Source organism: Engraulis encrasicolus, unplaced genomic scaffold (genome assembly GCF_034702125.1).
Source record: "Engraulis encrasicolus isolate BLACKSEA-1 unplaced genomic scaffold, IST_EnEncr_1.0 scaffold_590_np1212, whole genome shotgun sequence".
Taxonomy (NCBI): Eukaryota; Metazoa; Chordata; class Actinopteri; order Clupeiformes; family Engraulidae; genus Engraulis; species Engraulis encrasicolus.
Window position 1 is genome coordinate 1 of NW_026945907.1, and position 19030 is coordinate 19030.

Below are 19030 nucleotides of genomic sequence, written 5' to 3' on the forward strand. Positions count from 1 at the left end.
TTTAAATACGACATCAAAGTTGGTGCGGGCACTTTTAGCCCCCCCCCCCCCCCCCCCCCCCCCCCCCCCTCAAATCTCAGTACACTTTTGCATAATGACAATAAAGGCTTTCTATTCTACTCTGTTCTATTCTATTCTATTGGCACGTTCAGGCCGACAGAGAACTGTGCCGCCGGTGCGCGTTCCCGCACCTAATCTTGAACCGGTTGGCATGTTCACGCCACAAGGCTGTGCGTTTGGGAACCGGAGAGTTGCTTTGCGATACAAACCAAAAAACTTGCTTTTCTCTGCAAACCGTGACGACAGTGGACGTCAACAGGTTCAGCCGGATAACAAACGGTCACATACAGAAAAGTTCAGAAAGTTCTGAAAAGTTCACGCAGGCACGCATGTACGCACACACATACACATACACACACACACACACACACACAAACACACACACACACACACACACACTCTGTTCACTTACTGTCAGCCACGTGTCCGCAAACACACTACAGCGCACTTGCCCTCACCCCCATACCTACACACTGACACCCAACATCATTACCATATCCATAGATATAGTCACTATCGCTCTCCCACACACACGCGCGCACACACACACACACACACACACACACACACACACACACACACACACACATACGCACACACACACACATACGCACACACACACACACGTATGCACATGCACACTCACACACACACACACACACACACACACACACACACACACACACACACACACACACACACACACACACACACACACACATGCACACTCCCACACATATACACCATCACTATACACATTGTAGGTGCAGTTTCTTCAATTCTTATTTTATGACCAGTTCTTTGAGCTTAAGTCCATGACGCGAGACTCCGTGTAAAGTTCAAACTGTTTATATAAGAAAATTGTCACATTACAGAAATAAAACGGATAAAATCAAACTTAAAACTTCTTCATATTGTTACGCCTCGTGGTCTCAGTGTCATCTCGACATGGCGTGGTCTCGTTGCTTCGATAGTCTCGATGGGTCTTGTCTCGATAGGTGTTGTCTCGGTCAAAGACTGCTGCGCTCTGACCTTCCTCGTCACGCAAAACAGTTTTAATACAGCAAAAAGTGACGTCATGCATATCTTAATAATTAAGCAATATTAATCACAAGAAAATAACATTACTTAACAGCAGTAAATATGTCTAAATATTAAAACTAAACATAATGCAGTACAAAATTAAATTATTATTCACTATTCACAATTCTCTATTATGGCTCTAACACGCCCGGCCCCTAATTGAGTAGACAAGGGGGCTACATCAATTACTCAAATCAAATAGAGCCATTCAAATTCTCAGTCCAACAATAAAAATATTCAAAATGAACTTAGCTATGAATACTCAATAACTCTTTGCAGTCCTGGATGCCAGCTCACACTGCTTCCTGTAACAAACATAATTTGGTTATAGGTCTTTCCAGAACGCTGGTCTTGGTCTGCACTTGCACACTCCGGACCTGGCCCCTGGAATCTGGCATTGTCTTGACGATGCGGCCTAGCATCCAAGAGCTTCGTGGACCGGAAGGATCCACAATTAGAACAATATCGTTCACTTCAAAGTTCCTTTTCACTTTGGACCAGCGCTGACGTTCTTGCAGCAGGGGCAAGTACTCCTTGGTCCATCTGTGCCAGAACAAGTCAGACAGATATTGGATCTGTCTCCAACGTCTCCTCCCGTACACATCACTCCTCTCAAAGATCCCCGGTGGTATCGCAGGCTTTGCTTTCATCAGCAGGAGATGGTTCGGAGTGAGGGGTTCGAGATCATTTGGATCTTCTGACAGCTTTGTCAAGGGTCTACTGTTGATTATGGACTCGACTTCACACAACAGTGTGTGTAATCCATCATCATCCAAAACTTGTTGCTTCAGCAGAGCGGCAAGCACCTTCCTTACTGTCCTTATCTGGCGTTCCCAGATGCCTCCTTGGTGGGAGGCACCAGGCGGATTGAAGTTCCATTCGATTCCTCCTTTCAGCATTTCTTCTTTGATCTTGGAATCATTGAGGTTCTGTATGGCCTCACGCAACTCTCTTTCAGCGCCAATGAAATTTGTTCCATTGTCCGATCGGATAACGGACACCTGCCCTCTTCTACTGATGAAGCGGCGCAATGCGTTGATGCATGCATCGGTGTCTAGAGAGTGTGCCACCTCTATATGGACCGCTCTCATGGTCAAACAAGTAAACAAGACACCATATCTCTTCACCATGGCTCGTCCTCTTTTCACTTGAAACGGCCCAAAGTAATCAACCCCAGTGAATGTAAAGGGTGGGTTGTCTGGTGTCAGTCTCTGCACTGGCAAATCTGCCATCTTTTGTTCTCCAACCTTTGCATAGAGCTTTCGGCAGGTGTAGCAATTTGAGATCATCTTTCTTATGGCAGAATTTGCATGCGGGATCCAATATTTTTGTCTGAGCTTAGCCAGAACATGGTTCCGTCCACAGTGTCCGACCTGACGGTGAGTATGCTGGAGGATAAGAAGTGAAATCTTGAGGTCTTTGTGCAAGATGGCTGGATGCTTAGCCTCCTCTGGCATCGCTGCTCGACATAACCTTCCTCCAACCCTCAACACTCCTTCATCCAGGTACGGATCCAGCTTGTATATGTGGCTGCTCTTTCTGACTTGGTTCTTTCCTTGCAGCAGAGTCTTGATCTCTTCTCCATACTTCAGCTGCTGACTGTAGCGAATCAAGTCATGTTCAGCATTCGTCAAATCTTCCACACTGATAGTGAAATCTTTCAGGCTCTTTTTGTACTTTTTCATCTCTTGAGCTATGGCTTGCTGTTTGCCATCTGAAGCACTGCTTGTCTCTTGCAGTTCTGCTCTTTTGTGGCTCAAGTCCAGCAGGATCTTTTTCAGATGAGTGAACCATGCTATTGCCTTCTTTAAGCGGTGCCAGTCAGAATAATATGCAATGAGCTTGCCCAAAGCAGATTCATCTTTTTCAACTCTGATGACAAAAGACACAGCGTTTCGTTTGATCTCTGGATCATCTTCTGGCAAAGAACTTGACTGGTCTGTCCTGACAGGCCACTCCTCGCACGGTCTCAGCAGAAATGAAGGTCCCTCAATCCAGTTCTCACATCTCATAAGATTCTCTGCTGTCAAACCTCTTGAGACATGGTCTGCAGGATTCTCAGGTGAATTCACGTACCTCCACTGTGACGGCTTGGAGGCCTCTCTGATCAGCGACACTCGGTTCGCGACGAACGTCTTGTATCGGGCAGCATCATTTTCAATGTATTTCAAGACCGTCATGCTGTCCGTCCAATACAATGACTCTTCCAGTTCCATGTCCAGTTCCTGCTTCAACATTCGGTCCATCTTAACTGCCACAGTTGCAGCTGTAAGTTCCATTCTGGGTACGGTTATCTGTTTGAGTGGTGCCACTCTGGACTTGGCCATTACGAATGAACAGGACTTCTCATCGTGCTCATTGGTCATCACAAGGTAGGTAACTGTCCCATAACCGTCCTCGCTGGCGTCTGAAAAATTATGCAACTGTGCTGTCTTGACAGCTCCGAAGCCTGCAGGCTTGAAACATCTGTTGACTCGAAAGCTGGAAAGCTTCTGCAGATCAACTGTCCATCTTGTCCATCGTTTCAGGTGGTTCTCTGTGATCTCCTCGTCCCATCCTCTCTTCTCTTTACAGAGATCTCTCAGGAGCAGCTTTGCTGGCAATACGAATGGCGACAAGAATCCAAGAGGATCGTATACAGAGCCAACGACTGACAAGATGCCTCTTCGTGTAACAGGTTTGTTCTGAACGTTGATGTTGAAGGAGAATGTGTCAGTTTCAGTGCACCAGGTCACTCCCAAGGCCCGCTCAACAGGTAACAACCCATTGTCCAAATCCAGAGTCTTGACTTCTGTGGCTCGCTCTTGCTCAGGAACAGATGACAGAAAGGCTCTGGAGTTACTCATCCACTTCGTCAGGTTAAAACCACCCTTGCTACAGAGTGATTTCAGATCTCTGGCCAGTGTGATTGCTTCTTGCTCTGTTTCCACTGAAGTCAAACAATCATCCACATAGAAACTGGTCAGGAGTGTCTGAGCTGCCTTCTCTGTTGTCTCATTCTGTTGATCTTCCACTATTCTTCGGAGAGCGAAGCAGGAGCAGCTTGGTGAAGAGGTAGCACCGAACAGGTGGACACACATCCGGTACTCGACTGCCTCTTCCTCCAGACTGCCTTCAGGCCACCACAGAAATCTTAGGAGGTCTGCATCTTTCTCTTGAACTCGGACCTGATAAAACATCGATTCAATGTCAGCCATGATGGCAAATGGCTGTCGGCGGAACCTGTTCAGCACTCCAAGAAGAGTGTTCGTGAGGTTGGGTCCTTGTAGTAACTGACCATTCAGGGAGAATCCTTGGTAGGACACATTGCAGTCGAACACCACCCGTATCTTATTCTTCTTGGGGTGGTACACACCGTGGTGAGGTATATACCACACCCTTGGTACCACTCCGTCCGGCTGCAACTCATCCTCTGGTACTCGTTCAGCATATCCCTTGTCAAGAATGCTGTCCATGAATCCTGTGTAGTCACTGTGGAACTGTGGATTTCTTTTGAGTTTCCTTTTCAGGCCTAGCAACCTCTGCATAGCTACACATTTGTTGTCAGGCACCTGAATCTTCTCATCTTTGATCGCATGAATTGACGATCTTCCTGAGACATTTCAGTCTTATCCTGATATCTTCTTTCAGGAAAGTCTGTGTTAAACTGCTGAACTAGCAAGTCTTCAATGTTCTCCACGGATATGCGATGCGATATGCAGGTTTGCAGAGTGTCAGAATTCAGACTTGTGCTGTCTTGTCTTGGACCCGTCACGGACCAGCCAAGCGCTGTCTGTACCGCATACGGACCTCCATCTCTGCTATTCAGCACTTTCCATGGTTCCATGGCTTTATAGGCGTTCACACCTATCAGGAGTCCAACATCTGCTTCCAGTGGTGATAGACGAACCTCAGACAGATAAGGCCATTTACTTAGATCTTGTTGCTTTGGTATGTTACCCTTCTTCACAGGTATGTGTTGCTGTGTCAGCACCCTGGGCAGATCAATGTACGTGGTTCCTTCTAATGCACACACTTCCAAGTCAGTTATGACATGTCCTTGTGTCTTCTTCTGTTGCCCCATGGTACACAGTAAGAAGTCTGTCTTCCTGCCTCGGACATTAAGCTTGTGCATGAGATCTTCTGTACAAAAAGTAGTGGTGCTACCTGGGTCTAAAAATGCAAAAGTCTCCACAGTTTTGTCACTTCTCTTGGATTTCACCTTTACAGGCACTACTGACAATATGCACTCGCTGTCGCCGGCCCCAGTAGAGGCACAAGATTCTTGATCCAGGGACAGAAGAGCATTCGATACTGTGGGACTGTTAGCAGTTGTATTCCCATTACAACCACTGTCTTCTTTCGTCTTATGCAGTACAGTTGGATGTTTGTAGGCACATTCTGCACACGTCAGTCTTTTCTTACAATCTTTACTCAGGTGTCCTTTGTTAAGACATCCGTAGCAAAGTCCTTTGCTTTTCAGGAATTGTATTCTTTCTGGATACTCCTGTTCTTTAAACTTGTCACATGAGCTGAGTGTGTGTGCCTTCTCACAGAACAAACAAGCCTTTTCTGCAGCATCAGTGGACTGGACTGTATTCTGCTGTTCCTTTTTCTTAACAGGCTGTGTGCTTTCTTTCACGACGGGGGAAACACCTGTAGCAAAGTTGGCACCCTTCATATCACTCTTCTTCGCACTCTTTGCAGCTGGCTTGGTCTTGGCCTTTGCATCAGAGCTTACATCCTGAATGTCACCGAAGAGTGGGTCATTCATAACTTGTGCATGCAGGTCAATGAAGGCGACTAGGTCTTCAAACCTCGCTCTTCTTTTGTGCCGCACTTGAAAGTCGAACGCAGTGTTCCTCCACCGTTCCCTGAGCTTGTAGGGAAGCTTCGACAGCACTGTTCTCATATTGCTCGGATTGTCCATCTCTTCCATGAAGTCGATGTCAGTCATGGTATTCCTACATCCAGTGAGATACAGTGCATACGTCTTCAAGCCTTTGGCATCCTCAGTTTTGATCTGTGGCCATTTCAGCGCTTTGTCAAGATAAGCCGTGGCTATCTTCAGTTCGTTGCCGTAATGGTACTGAAGCAGTCTCTTGGCTTCTTTAAGCCCTTTATCTGGCCGCATATGTTCACAACTGCGGACAAGGTCTCTTGGTTCGCCACTTGTATATTGCTCTAAATAGAACAACCTATCTTGATCACTTTTTGTCTTCGTTTCTATTGCGCTTTCAAAGGCCCTCATAAAGGATCTGTATTCAAGTGGGTCTCCAGAAAACACCGGAACCGCTCTTTGAGGTAGCTGGGATAGGCTTTGTTGCATGACTAGTAGCTCTGTTACTTCATTCTGGCGTTGCATTATCCTATGAAGTTCTCTCTCAGGTCCACTGGGCTGTGGGTTGCTAGAGCCATGAATTGGCCTAGCTGCTGCACTACTGCGTGCGCCAGGTGTCTGTACTAATGCTCTTGGCTGAAGTACAGGTTTTCTCTCTTCTCTTCGTATGAAATCTGAAAAAGCTGTTCTGTTCATATTCCTGTGTGGCTGATGGTGACCACTCATGTCATCACGATTCTCTTCGTATTCATTTAGTACTTTCAGTCTGGCAGTAGAAGCTGCAATGTCTGCCTCCAACTCAGCATCTTCACGTTTGGCCTGTAACTTTGCTACTTCAGCATCTATTTCTTGCCTTTTCTTTAATGCATCTGCACGGGCTAGCAATGCTGCATGCTCTGCCTTGGCCTTAGCACGTGCTGAGCTAGTTGTAGATCGTGCTGTAGAGCTGTGCTTCTAGCACCCTCTGTGAAAGTGACTGACACACTGTCTTGTGGCCTAATACCATCATTCAAATCCTCTTCAGTATGTCCTTTGCATATTTCAGTGATCCATTGTTCTGTTTCAGTCACGAATTTCTCAAATACTTCACATTTAGGATCATACCAATTTGACTGGTCATCTTCTCTTTCCTCTTCAGGTAAATTCTGAATTACCTCATCATTGGCATCTTTAAATTCACATAATATGCGATGAAAGCTATGTGACATTTCAGTTTTAATTATTTCCACATTATCTTCAACTGCTTTCATTCCCTGAATATCATGCATTTTGCGAGTGAGCAATGACAGTTTCCCTTGTCTCCTACACTCTTAAAAAAGATTGGTTAAAATAAACAAAAAATTAGTAGTTTTTAACCGATCTGTTCGATTAATATGTGTCCGAGAGAAATATTAGTCAAAATAACCGATTAGACTTTAGTTAAAATTTCAACCAATCTAGATCGGTTAAAAAACTAACCAATTCCATATCGGTTGTTTTGACCAATAGATTGGTTATGTTTAACCAATCTTTATAAGTCAAAAATGTACCAATCCCCCAATGGTTGTTTTGACCAATTTGTTCGATTAATATGTGTCCGACACAGATATTGGTTAAAATTTTAACCGATTTGCTTGGTTAGATGGACACTGCAATTACTTCACTTCAAATTAACAGTTTCAAAGCTATATCAATCATAACCAATAACCAAGATTTGAGTTTGTTTTCACAAAGTTTATTAACAATTTAATTTCAAAAGGCTTTAAAGCACTGATCTGAAAGGATGGGGATACAGTAACTTACAGCAATCTGTTCCTTCCCAACACTGATGATGGTAAAGTTGTGTGGACACAACAAAAAGACAGGCTGGTATTAAGGGACATTTAAAAAAAAGAAAAATCAAAAGCAGAGGTAACATTTTATGCTTGGTGAGCCGTTTTCAACGAAAATTCAAATTACAAATGCATGCATATCCTGTGACTATTACTTACTTACAAAACGTTAAGGTTGTGCTCAAATTACAAATGCATGCATATCCTGTGACTATTACTTACTTACAAAACGTTAAGGTTGTGCTTGACAACCGGAGAAAACCTCAGAGTCAACATGATCTTACTTTAAGTTATATTCAAAGAACAGTACATTTTTGCAAAACAACGAGGCAAGTATCACTTAGAATGGCATACAATGCTGTTTCTCCAGTACCAGGTAAATTACCTGAAATTGCATAGGATGTAGTCTGCATGTCAGTGGAATCAGAAGTAATTAAAATGCACATGGTGTGGAGTGGTGGTGACTGCGTAGATGTTTAACCCCTTAAGCCGCACTGTGCCGCTCACGGCACGATGCCGCCATTTTGTTTTAAAAAAAATAAAGAATTTGTTGTCCTATAGACTGTACACAAGCTTATAATGGTCATACCACACACTGTTCGAAAGCTGAGAACGTCAGCTTTCATATGAACCCATCCTCAACGATCAACACTCTCCACACAGCTAACAGTGGGCTAATCTTCTCTGTGTGTGATGTCATCAAAATTGCAACCGAAAACGGGGTGTACTTACCTTTGAAAATTTCTCAATATTCCCAACGAATGTTTTATGGTCCAAGATTTCTTCTCTGAGTCATCCAGTGTCCACAATGTTGGAATATCCAGGCCATTTACTTCAAATCCTTGTGTTTTTGTGATAATCCCAATGTTTCTTGGCTTCCTGCATACGTTGTGTAATTGTATTTCTTCACTACAAGCGTCTTTGAAGACGAAGGAATCCACTCCACCGCACGAAATGCGCAAAACAGTGCCTGAATGATGTTCTCGAAGGTCTTAGCTTTTGATTGACACCACCCACGAGCCAATCGGATCCTCCTATGGAAAGTTACAGGCGATTGAAGACCAATAGGGCACTGCTATTCAAATCTGACCTCCCGTCTTTACCTCGCCATTGGCGTAGGACAGTGAGAGTTTCGGGTTTCATGAGTCACTGAATATTATAGTTGAGATTCATAGCTTTCAAACGAGCTATCACTCGACTGCCTTGGACTTACAGAGAACCACCCACTTGCTGTTTTCGATGTTTGCGTAATTGCTCGCGTAAAAAGCAAGCTGTATAGTTTTGAGAGGACGCACGGTTACGCGAGAGAACAGTAGACTTTACACAGACTTCGGAAGACAGCACGGGACATACAGTTTGCGTACAGTCTTACAGACAGTCTACTGCATGCAAAATGTCTGGTAAGAAGGCAACGAGCAAGAAGAAGAATGTTGCTGGCCCAACTAAGATGACTGCTCAACAGGCAGCCGAATGGATTTTACAATCCAGCGACGAAGAGTCTGACGCAGGGAGCATGTCATCGGTTGACTCTGTGGCATTTTTGGAAGGACTCGATCCAGCCTTGGAGATGTAAGTGTTGTTTCTAAACTTTCACTGAATGTAAACAGATGTCACATATTCATTTACACTACTGGATTGTACTTAGTGCTAGTTGCATAGTGCGTTTTGGACCGCATTCGAGATGTTGCAGTGTTGCAATGTTGCAATGTAAATACAGCGATTGTTCATCCACTACGGCTGCAAATGCTTTCTAATTGTATTCATTCTGCATGTAACCTATAGTGTATGCTATGATTATCTGTTTGTGTGTGAAGGCAATGGATGAATGGGGGCATTTGTCTGTACTATGTATTTCTCTTTCTGGGTGAACATTGTGCTGTTGCCATGTTGCAATTTGCATTACGAATATGTTTAGCTGTTTTCATCCATAATGCCTAATGTAAATGCTTTGAATTGTGCTTATGTTGTATTTATACTACCTGTTGCCTAGTGTGTGTGTGTGTGTTTGGTTCACAGCTGATACAAAGTGTATGCAATGGGGGAAGGGGCCATTGAAAATCTCTCACCTTTTAGTGACCGAGTGCGATAGGGGGGAGGGGTGTGTGTGTGTGTGTGTGTGTGTGTGTGTGTGTGTGTGTGTGTGTGTGTGTGTGTGTGTGTGTGTGTGTGTGTGTGTGTGTGTGTGTGTGTGTGTGAGAGAGAGAGAGAGGGAGAGAGAGGGAGGGAGAGAGAGATGCATCAAATTGAATGTTACATGAAATAATAATTTGCAATTATATTGTGTTTTTTTCCACATAGATCCTCTGATGCAGACTGGCTCCCTGAACAGGAGGAGGAGGAGGGGGAGGAGGAGGAGAGCCAGGTGGAGAAAGAGGGGCAGAGAGTTGGTGAGGAGGAAGGAGACGATCAACCATCAGCCTCTTCGCCGGCTACCACCAGAGCAAGGAAGAGGAAAGCAGCGCAGCCATCCAGCGCCACACCTGCCACCAAGAGAGGCAGAGGAAGAGGGAGAGGAAGAGGAAGAGGAAGAGGACAGGGAAGGCGACAGGAGCCAGAGGGAAATGGTCAGCCATGGCAGGGGATGGACGTGGATGACATCATACCACCACAACCATCATTCAACCCTGCTCGCGCTCCAGGGCCCCAGGTCGTGGGGGGGTGCAATACACCATACTGCAACTCTTCATGCTCTTCATGACAAGAAACACCCTACAGACAATAGTAAATCACTCTAACATATATGGACAAAGGAACCACCCTCATAGATGGCATCAGATGTCCCTGGAGGATCTGCTTTCATATATTGGTATGGTGATTTACATGGGCCTAGTTGGGGCCAAGTCTGTAAGGGACTACTGGGCGAAGAACGAACTTTACAATTTCCCCTTCCCCACATCTATGTTGTCCGGGAGAAGATTTGCAGCTGTCTCCAGCATGCTGCATATTAGCCACCCAGACAGTGATGCAGAGAATGACAGGAGGAGGGGAACACAGGCCTACGATCGTCTGTGCAAGATCCGCCCTCTCTATGACGAGATTAGGACCGCGTGTAAAGCTCACTACCATCCCCAACAACACATTGCAGTGGATGAAAGGATGGTGAAATCAAAAGCCCGCTCCATCCTCCGCCAGTATATGAAAGACAAGCCCACTAAGTGGGGGTATAAACTTTTTGTGCTGGCAGATTCATCAAACGGATACACATGGGACTTTTTTGTATATGAGGGGAGAAACATGGCACTTCAAAAGGGGCTCAGCTATGATTCAGTCATGAATCTCGTGGACACGCGTGTGCTTGGCCAGGGCTATAAGCTCTATGTGGACAACTTCTATACTAGCCCTACCCTGTTCAAGGACCTCCTGGCCGAGAAGGTATGGGCTTGTGGAACAATTAGAGAACAGCGAATAGGCTACCCGAGAAGACGTCCAGGAGCTCTCACCTCTCAGTCACCACGTGGTACCATCCGCTGGATAAGAGATGATCCCGTTCTTTTTGTCCAGTGGAAGGACACGAGGGACGTCCGCTTGTGCTCCACAATGCACACAGCCCACAACCCACAGACCACCGTTCAGAGGAGGGTCAGAGGGACAGATGGCCGGTGGCAGCTGAAGTCCATCCCTGCCCCACCAGCTGTCACTGATTATAACAAGTAAGTACTTGAGATACATTATTTTATTTTGTCTTCAAGGGTATGTAACAATCCACCAATGATTGTAATGCTATGTGCTAAACAAAACTTTTGTAATCTTTTATTTTCACAGACATATGGGGGGAGTGGACCTCTCTGATGCCATGATCGGGTTTTACAACACCGTTCACAAGACCAGGAAGTGGCACAGGACGTTCTTCTATCACTTTCTGGACATTGCCATCGTGAACGCCTTTGTACTTCATTCCTGTATGGCAGCAGAGAGGCATGAGACCCCCCTTACACAGAAGGCGTTCCGGGAGGCCCTGGTGTTGGAGCTGAAGGCAGCGGGGTCACCTTCAACTGGCCCTCCTCCATCACCTGCTCCAGCTCCCCAAGGTGCACATCACAAACTGAGGCACTACACGGAAGATGGCACAGCAGGGAGGCGGAGGTGTGTGAACTGTTCCCTGAAGAGCACCACAGAGTGCACTTCATGCCAGGTAGTGCTGTGCTTTACGGTGAAGAGGGACTGCTACAATGAGTGGCATACAAAGAACAATTTGTAGGACTCCCCCCTCCCCCTCTCCCCCCTACTTCTCTTTCTCTCACTCACACACACACACACACACACACACACACACACACACACACACACACACACACACACACACAAAGGGAAGAAAGAATGATGCTGGACTTCCGGACTGGATTTCATTTTCACACTTTTCATTGCCATATGGCATGGTTTGCACCACACACACACACACACACACACACACACACACACACACACACACACACACACACACACACACACACACACACACACACACACACACACACACACACACACTGTATTATACACTGTATTAGTTTTGTATTATTAGTTATATTGATATTGTTATGTTATGTTCTTGTTTGTATATAGTTGATTTTTTAATTATTTTAAATATTTTGCCTTTCTTATTTCTACTATTTTATTAAATACTTGTTCATACTTCAATTGTTTTAGCCTTTCTTTCATCAATACCCCATAGACGTAATAAGAAAAAATGATATTTTTGAGTTTATGCTTATGCCAATCTAATCCAAAATGTCTAGCACCCAATCCAAGTCCATGATTGGAAGCCCCAAGATGTTAGCTTTCAATAGAAACCAGAACTGTGTTTCTAGCATGTGGCATTCTGAAGTTACAGGCTTTTGATTCTGGTGTCCTTCTTACCTATCCAAAAAGGTTCTTGGGCATCACCAAAAGGTACCCAACAAAAGCGCATGGGTATACCAAGAGAAAAAAACCCATAAAATATTCATAGTTTGGTATTTTTCTTCCATTTCTTTTGCTGTTGGAAGCAGACACTTGTGTCTTTGGTCTCAATGTATCATTACAGAGCTGACAGGTTGCTGGAGCTGTCAATCTCAGTCATTTTCAAGAAAAGATGCTATACGGGAACAAAAAAACTATATTTTTATTCCATTCAAACAACTGTATTTCTCTGATAGAACATCATAAAATCATACTGACACTTTAGGCATAAACCTGAGAGTGTTACCTTTACAATGGGTACATGCACATGCATGTATCTACAACCATGTGGGATCTGTGCTACTTTCAAATTGGGTATGCCAATTTTGCAAATGAAGTCTGAAAAAGGGGGTGCGTCTTAAGGGGTTAAAAAAATGTCCAGTGACTACAGAGCAACTTGAAGTGAGAAATGTTCCAGTACCTTGGCCCACGTGTTGGTTGAGATGGTTATATCGTACACATATTCAAAAGAGGCAAAAACAGAGTTAAACTGTGGTGGATATGCCAAGTTACACACCCAGTAGAGCATGAAAAGCTTGTCACTGCGCAAGTCAGGCAATCAGCAACAGGAATGGTTACGTTGTCATCCATGGCAGTGATGACAATGCCGTGTCAAACTCTCGCCTCCTAGTAGTGGGGTCCTTGAAACCTTCTCAGTGTCAGTGCCGAGGGATGCAAAGTTGGTTCCAGTCTGAAATAATTTTTAAGATTTGAGAGAGAGAGAGAAAGAGAGAGAGAGAGAGAGATACATCAATGGTGCTTAGCCCCATAATGCACGCCATACCATCTGAAACATGCTGTAATAGTCATTGAAAGGTTAATTGCCAGTACTACTCTACTATGACATAACATAGGGCCTTTAGTAATGCACTGCGACTCAGTAATTGCCATTCTGGTAACCACAAAATTTATAACGCCCTGTTTTAACAGGTTATATAGAAAGCTTTACTCTACTGAGTGAACGGTATATAAATCATGCAGTATCTGGAAGCTTAATTAACACCAAGTATAGCCAAAATCAACAATGCACACAACTATATCGTGACTTGTTCTTTCTAAATAAAGGTTAAAAAAATGTCTGGCAGACGTACCAAACTTGGCATCTCCAGAAAGCGTGGAAATTTCTCAAAGATGTCACGCATGGAGGGGGAGTCCTCAGCGATCCTGAAAAATACAACAAATTGAGAAAATGTAACCCAAATACTCCAATCAATGAAACGGTGGGCTCAGTGTCATAGGCCTAACAGCAGAAGGCACCAAGGGTGCGTTTGTAAACTGCCGCTCTGAGCACACAACAATTGGTAATGTCATGTATGAGCAGTGGTGGACAAAGTAAAAGTAAAAGTTTTTTTTTTGTTTTTAACAGTTTCTTTCCAACACAGGTAACTTATCTGAGTAAAAAGTAGACCAATGTACTTGTCTTACAATGAGCTGATTCTGCACAGGTTGGATTGAGTTTGTGGTGGGTTCTTGTTAGGTTTTTATTGTTTTTCAGTAATAACACAGTCTATCTCAATAGGTAGGTATACTGGAGCAAACGGTGTGTAACAGCTATGTAATATCATGTGCTACTGTTGTAATTACACCACAAAAGTACTTTTACTTTGTCCACCACTGTGTACGAGTGTGTTATTCAGACTGTTAGATAGTAGACATTTGAAACACACATTTGGTGCAGATTTATTAAAATTTGCTTACCGGTACATTTAGAAACTGTTTTTTTCCCCAGTATTTTTAGACATGGTGCTACAAAGGGGATCAATGTACTGTAACCAGGCAGCTGCCATCCTTAACCCTGTAGTGCAGCGTTATGGCTCTATGTAATGTCATAGCAATGTTGTTTTATGTGTTTAAGCATTTTCAGCAAGTGAATAGGGTCGCTGGCGACCTATCCTCTCAAAATAACACAAAAGATGAACAGGATGCATCTCTGATTAACAGTGTGTCGTTCAAACTGTTAAGACATTTGAAACACACATACATGTGGTGTACATTTGTGAATGGTTGCTAACCTTTAGAAATTCTGTCAATGTTCAGAAGCATTTGCAGACATGGTCCAGGGGGCTCAAGTACGACCAGAGAGCAACCATCCAGCAATAAGGATATCTTCTCACCTGCACACAACATTAACACACAACACACAACATTAATTTGCATCTCATATTGACAGCATGAAATACATAGCATGTTTGGCACTTTGACTGGTTTTGTGTGAATTCATGAACTTAAACTCACCTCTTGCAACAGTGTTTATTTTCTCTGAGGTACACCACACCAGAGGAATCACTCAGTGTAATCAGACAGCTTCCATGTAGGATCCTTCAGTAATATTCTCAGTCATCTGCAAAGCATGACAGCACAAAACATGAACATGATTATGCATTTATAGGCCTTATTATTACAAGAAAATAATGAAAAATGATAACACCGTCACCACCACGACACAATATGATGATGAATAGGCCTAGAGTATGAAACATCTAAAAGATACATGTCTGTATACATGTAAAATGTTTTTTTGTTTGTTTGTTTTATATCATTGATCATTTTCCCAGACGGATTGACAACAGATGGCTCAAAGAATTCAGTGTGCTAAACTGGAGGGCAAAAAGAGCAGATTATCTATCTTTCTGGATATTTTACTCATCACTTGAAATTAAATCTAAATCTAATCTAAGATGTCACGCATAGAGGAGTCCTCCTCAACGATCCTGGAAAATACAACAAATTGACAAAATGTAACCCAAATACTCCAATCAATGAAACGGTGGGCTCAGTGTCATTGGCCTAACAGCAGAAGGCACTAAGGGTGCGTTTGTAAACTGTCGCTCCGAGCACATAACATATTGGTCATGTCATGTATGAGTGTGTTATTCAGACTGTTAGATAGTAGACATTTGAAACACACATTTGGTGCAGAGTTATTAAAAAAATGCTTACATTTACAAACTGATTTTTCTCAGCATTTTTAGACATGGTGCTACAAAGGGGATCAATGTACTGTAACCAGGCAGCTGCCATTATTCCTTAACTATCCTCTCAAAATAACACACGGCATGAACAGGACGCATCTCTGATTAACAGTGTGTGCTTCAAACTGTTAAGACATTTGAAACACACATACATGTGGTGTAAATTTACGAATGGTTGCTAACCTTTAGAAATTCTGTCAATGTTCAGAAGCATTTGCAGATATGGTCCACTACGACCAGAGCTACCATCCAGCAATAAGGATATCTTGGCCATCTTCTCAGCTGCAATAATAACACACAAGTTACAACATTAGTATGCATCTCATATTGACAGCATGAAATACAGAGCAAGTTAGAACTTTGACTTTTTAAAAATACATGGATAGGTTTTGTGTGACTTTATAAACTTAAACTCACCTCTTGCAACAGTGTTTATTTCTCTGAGGTACACCACACCAGAGGAATCACTCCGTGTAATCAGCCAGCCTTATGTAGGATCCTTCAGCAATATTCTGTCATCTGCAAAGCAAGACAGCACAAATCATGAACATGATTATGTATCAATATGCCTAATTATTACACAAAAATAAAGTTTGAAAAATGATAACACCACCATGACACAATAGGCTGAATAGGCCTACAATATGAAACATCTATAAGATGCATTTCTTAAATTGTTTTCATTGATCATTTTCCCACACTGATTGACACCAGATGGCTCAAAGAATTCAGTGTGCTAAGCTAGAGGGCAAAAAGAACAGATTATATATCTTTCTGGATATTTTACTCATCACTTGAAATGAAATCTGATGCATAGCCCACTTGTTAAGACCTCTAAAATCACTAGGCCTACTAGTAGATCCAAAAAGGATGGGCAAAGAAATCTAAATATTTATTGCAGTAACCATACAAATTAAGCATCTTTGATTAAGCAAAAAAAAAAAAGCACCCTACACATCTGGGTGTTTCTGGGCTCATTATTTCAGGAGAAATCTGTCAAATAGGTAATGCCTATTTATTGAAAAGAACACGATCTGATGGCTGACAGTGGTTTCTCCACAGAGAGAACAGCCCACAGAGTTGGCAGTAACAGAATGGGACAAAACAGCACACTGTGTGCACAATAACAAGTTCAGAATCAGTTTACTTACTCACTTCCTTTACACAACGAACAGGGAAAGGCACATGTGTTAAAACATACTTCAGAGCAAGTGTATAGTCAAAATGAGTTCGTTTCTAACAATAAAAATCAGGCATAAGTTGTGGCTACTTCAAGCTTCTGAGTCAGCTAAAAGATAAGCTGATGTTGCTAACGAACTTCTAGCTAGCTCTTCTCTCTGGTATTTGTGTTTTACTTTGGCTCAAGTACATTAACTGGATATCTTCAGAGCATAATTATACTCAAAGGGAGTTCGTTTCTAACAAAAAAAAGACTTTAGCTAGCTAATGTTGCTAGCGGACAAGAGATTCATTATTCAGTTTGGCTAGCTCTAATGTTGCTAGCGGACATTTAGCTAGCTCTTAACTTTGGCGCCAACAGTCTTACAACACTAACTTGGCATGTTGTAACTTCAGAACAAAATTATATCCAAAATGTGTTCGTTTCTAACAAGAAATCAATATTCAGTTATGAATACATCGGGCTATTTCAAACATCCCTCAACAAAGGCAACATGATTTAACCGTTAGACTATAGCTAATTGTTGCTAGCGAACCACCTCATCATGCAGCGCTAGCTCTTTCAGGTGAAGAGGCCGGCGCAAACAATCTCTGGCCGGCGGGGAAGCACTCCCTTCGGCCCTCCTCCAGAAACCACTGATAGCTATGTTGCTAGCGGACATTTAGCTAGGTCTTGACTCTGACATGGGTGTTTTGGCACCACTGGACAAGTTTTATAGCTCTTTCGGAGCAAATCTATATTGTACATTTCGTAGAGTTTGTTTCTAACAAAACACAAACTTTCCAACAAAGTTGTGAAAACAACCTAGGGCTAAGTTAGCATACCGGTAGTTATAATAGTGGCCTGTTAGCGGAGGTATGGTCTGAAGACAAATTCATTGCAAATTACCATCCTGAACAAGAAACCGTTTCGTTATTCACTGTATATTTGGCATTGTCTTGAAATTATTAACGAAACATTGAAAATAAACGAACTTACCTCACAAAGTGTTTGAATTCCACCAATATCTCAAACGGCTTTCCTGCAGCACCAAGATGGCGGCTTTGTCAGAAAATTGAGAAGCAGAGTTACGTACTTGACGTTGAGCGTCAGACCTGCGTCAGTTACCAATCTCTTAGTTAACATTTGCTTAACCAATGATATTAGTCATTTTTCAACCAATCTGTTATTAAAGTTAACCAATATCTTTGTTAAATCAACCAATTTGTTCTTAACCAATGATATTAGTTGTTAGATAACCAATTTGTTTGTTTAATAGTTACCAATGTCACAGTTAATTTGACCAATATTGCCTCAACCAACGAGATTAGTCACTTTTTTAACCAATCTCTTTTAAGGGTGTATTGCGCAGCCTAAGCAGCTTGTCTTCCTTGGCTGATTCTGTGGGCTTGGGCGCCCTCCTCTGGCTAATAGCGGTATCCACGTCATCCTCCATCTTGGCTATTATATGCTAGTGCACATTAACTGTCTGCATTCACTGGAACTTCGACAATTTCACTGTCTTCAAATGTTCACAAATCCTCTTGTGATAAGACACACTCAGAGTGCAACAAGCATTCAATTAAATCAAGCTTCTTATGAAAAACGGTTTCAGCAGTACTTTTCAATAGCAACAGGAATAGGCAAGGTTACTGTAGCATGGTCATCTTAGCATTCAGACATGAAAGGCATTTACCGCGGACCGCGGCTACCGTTGTCTTCGACATTCCAAAAGTAACGACCGGTAGAACAGTTTACTTCAATGAAAATCCGTTTAGTTGTTACCTCCCTTTAGAGTGCAGTCGGGTAGATGGAGGCTCCGTTTTCCCTCTAGAAGTAACTTCTGTTCCAGCGCGAGTCATCCATGAGCTCAGTCTTTGACTAATGTAGGTGCAGTTTCTTCAATTCTTATTTTATGACCAGTTCTTTGAGCTTAAGTCCATGACGCGAGACTCCGTGTAAAGTTCAAACTGTTTATATAAGAAAATTGTCACATTACAGAAATAAAACGGATAAAATCAAACTTAAAACTTCTTCATATTGTTACGCCTCGTGGTCTCAGTGTCATCTCGACATGGCGTGGTCTCGTTGCTTCGATAGTCTCGATGGGTCTTGTCTCGATAGGTGTTGTCTCGGTCAAAGACTGCTGCGCTCTGACCTTCCTCGTCACGTAAAACAGTTTTAATACAGC

General features: G+C 43.0%; 1 protein-coding gene and 1 long non-coding RNA gene across 2 annotated transcripts; one reads left to right on the top strand and one right to left on the bottom strand.

The window, feature by feature from the left end:
* The first annotated feature begins 10421 nt into the window (after positions 1 to 10421).
* Positions 10422 to 11985, top strand: LOC134444554 (piggyBac transposable element-derived protein 4-like). Its single transcript, XM_063193827.1, has 2 exons — positions 10422 to 11423; positions 11536 to 11985. Exons 1-2 carry the CDS (start codon positions 10459 to 10461, stop codon positions 11969 to 11971), a joined length of 1401 nt encoding a protein of 466 aa, XP_063049897.1. The 5' UTR covers positions 10422 to 10458; the 3' UTR covers positions 11972 to 11985.
* Positions 11986 to 13082: 1097 nt separating this feature from the next.
* On the bottom strand, positions 13083 to 18177 carry LOC134444555 (uncharacterized). Its single transcript, XR_010034019.1, has 7 exons — positions 17839 to 18177; positions 16098 to 16199; positions 15864 to 15962; positions 14944 to 15049; positions 14721 to 14822; positions 13800 to 13872; positions 13083 to 13399 (listed from the first exon to the last, which is right to left on the bottom strand). It is a non-coding gene; the product is annotated as an uncharacterized LOC134444555 (long non-coding RNA).
* Between the last annotated feature and the right edge of the window lie 853 nt (positions 18178 to 19030).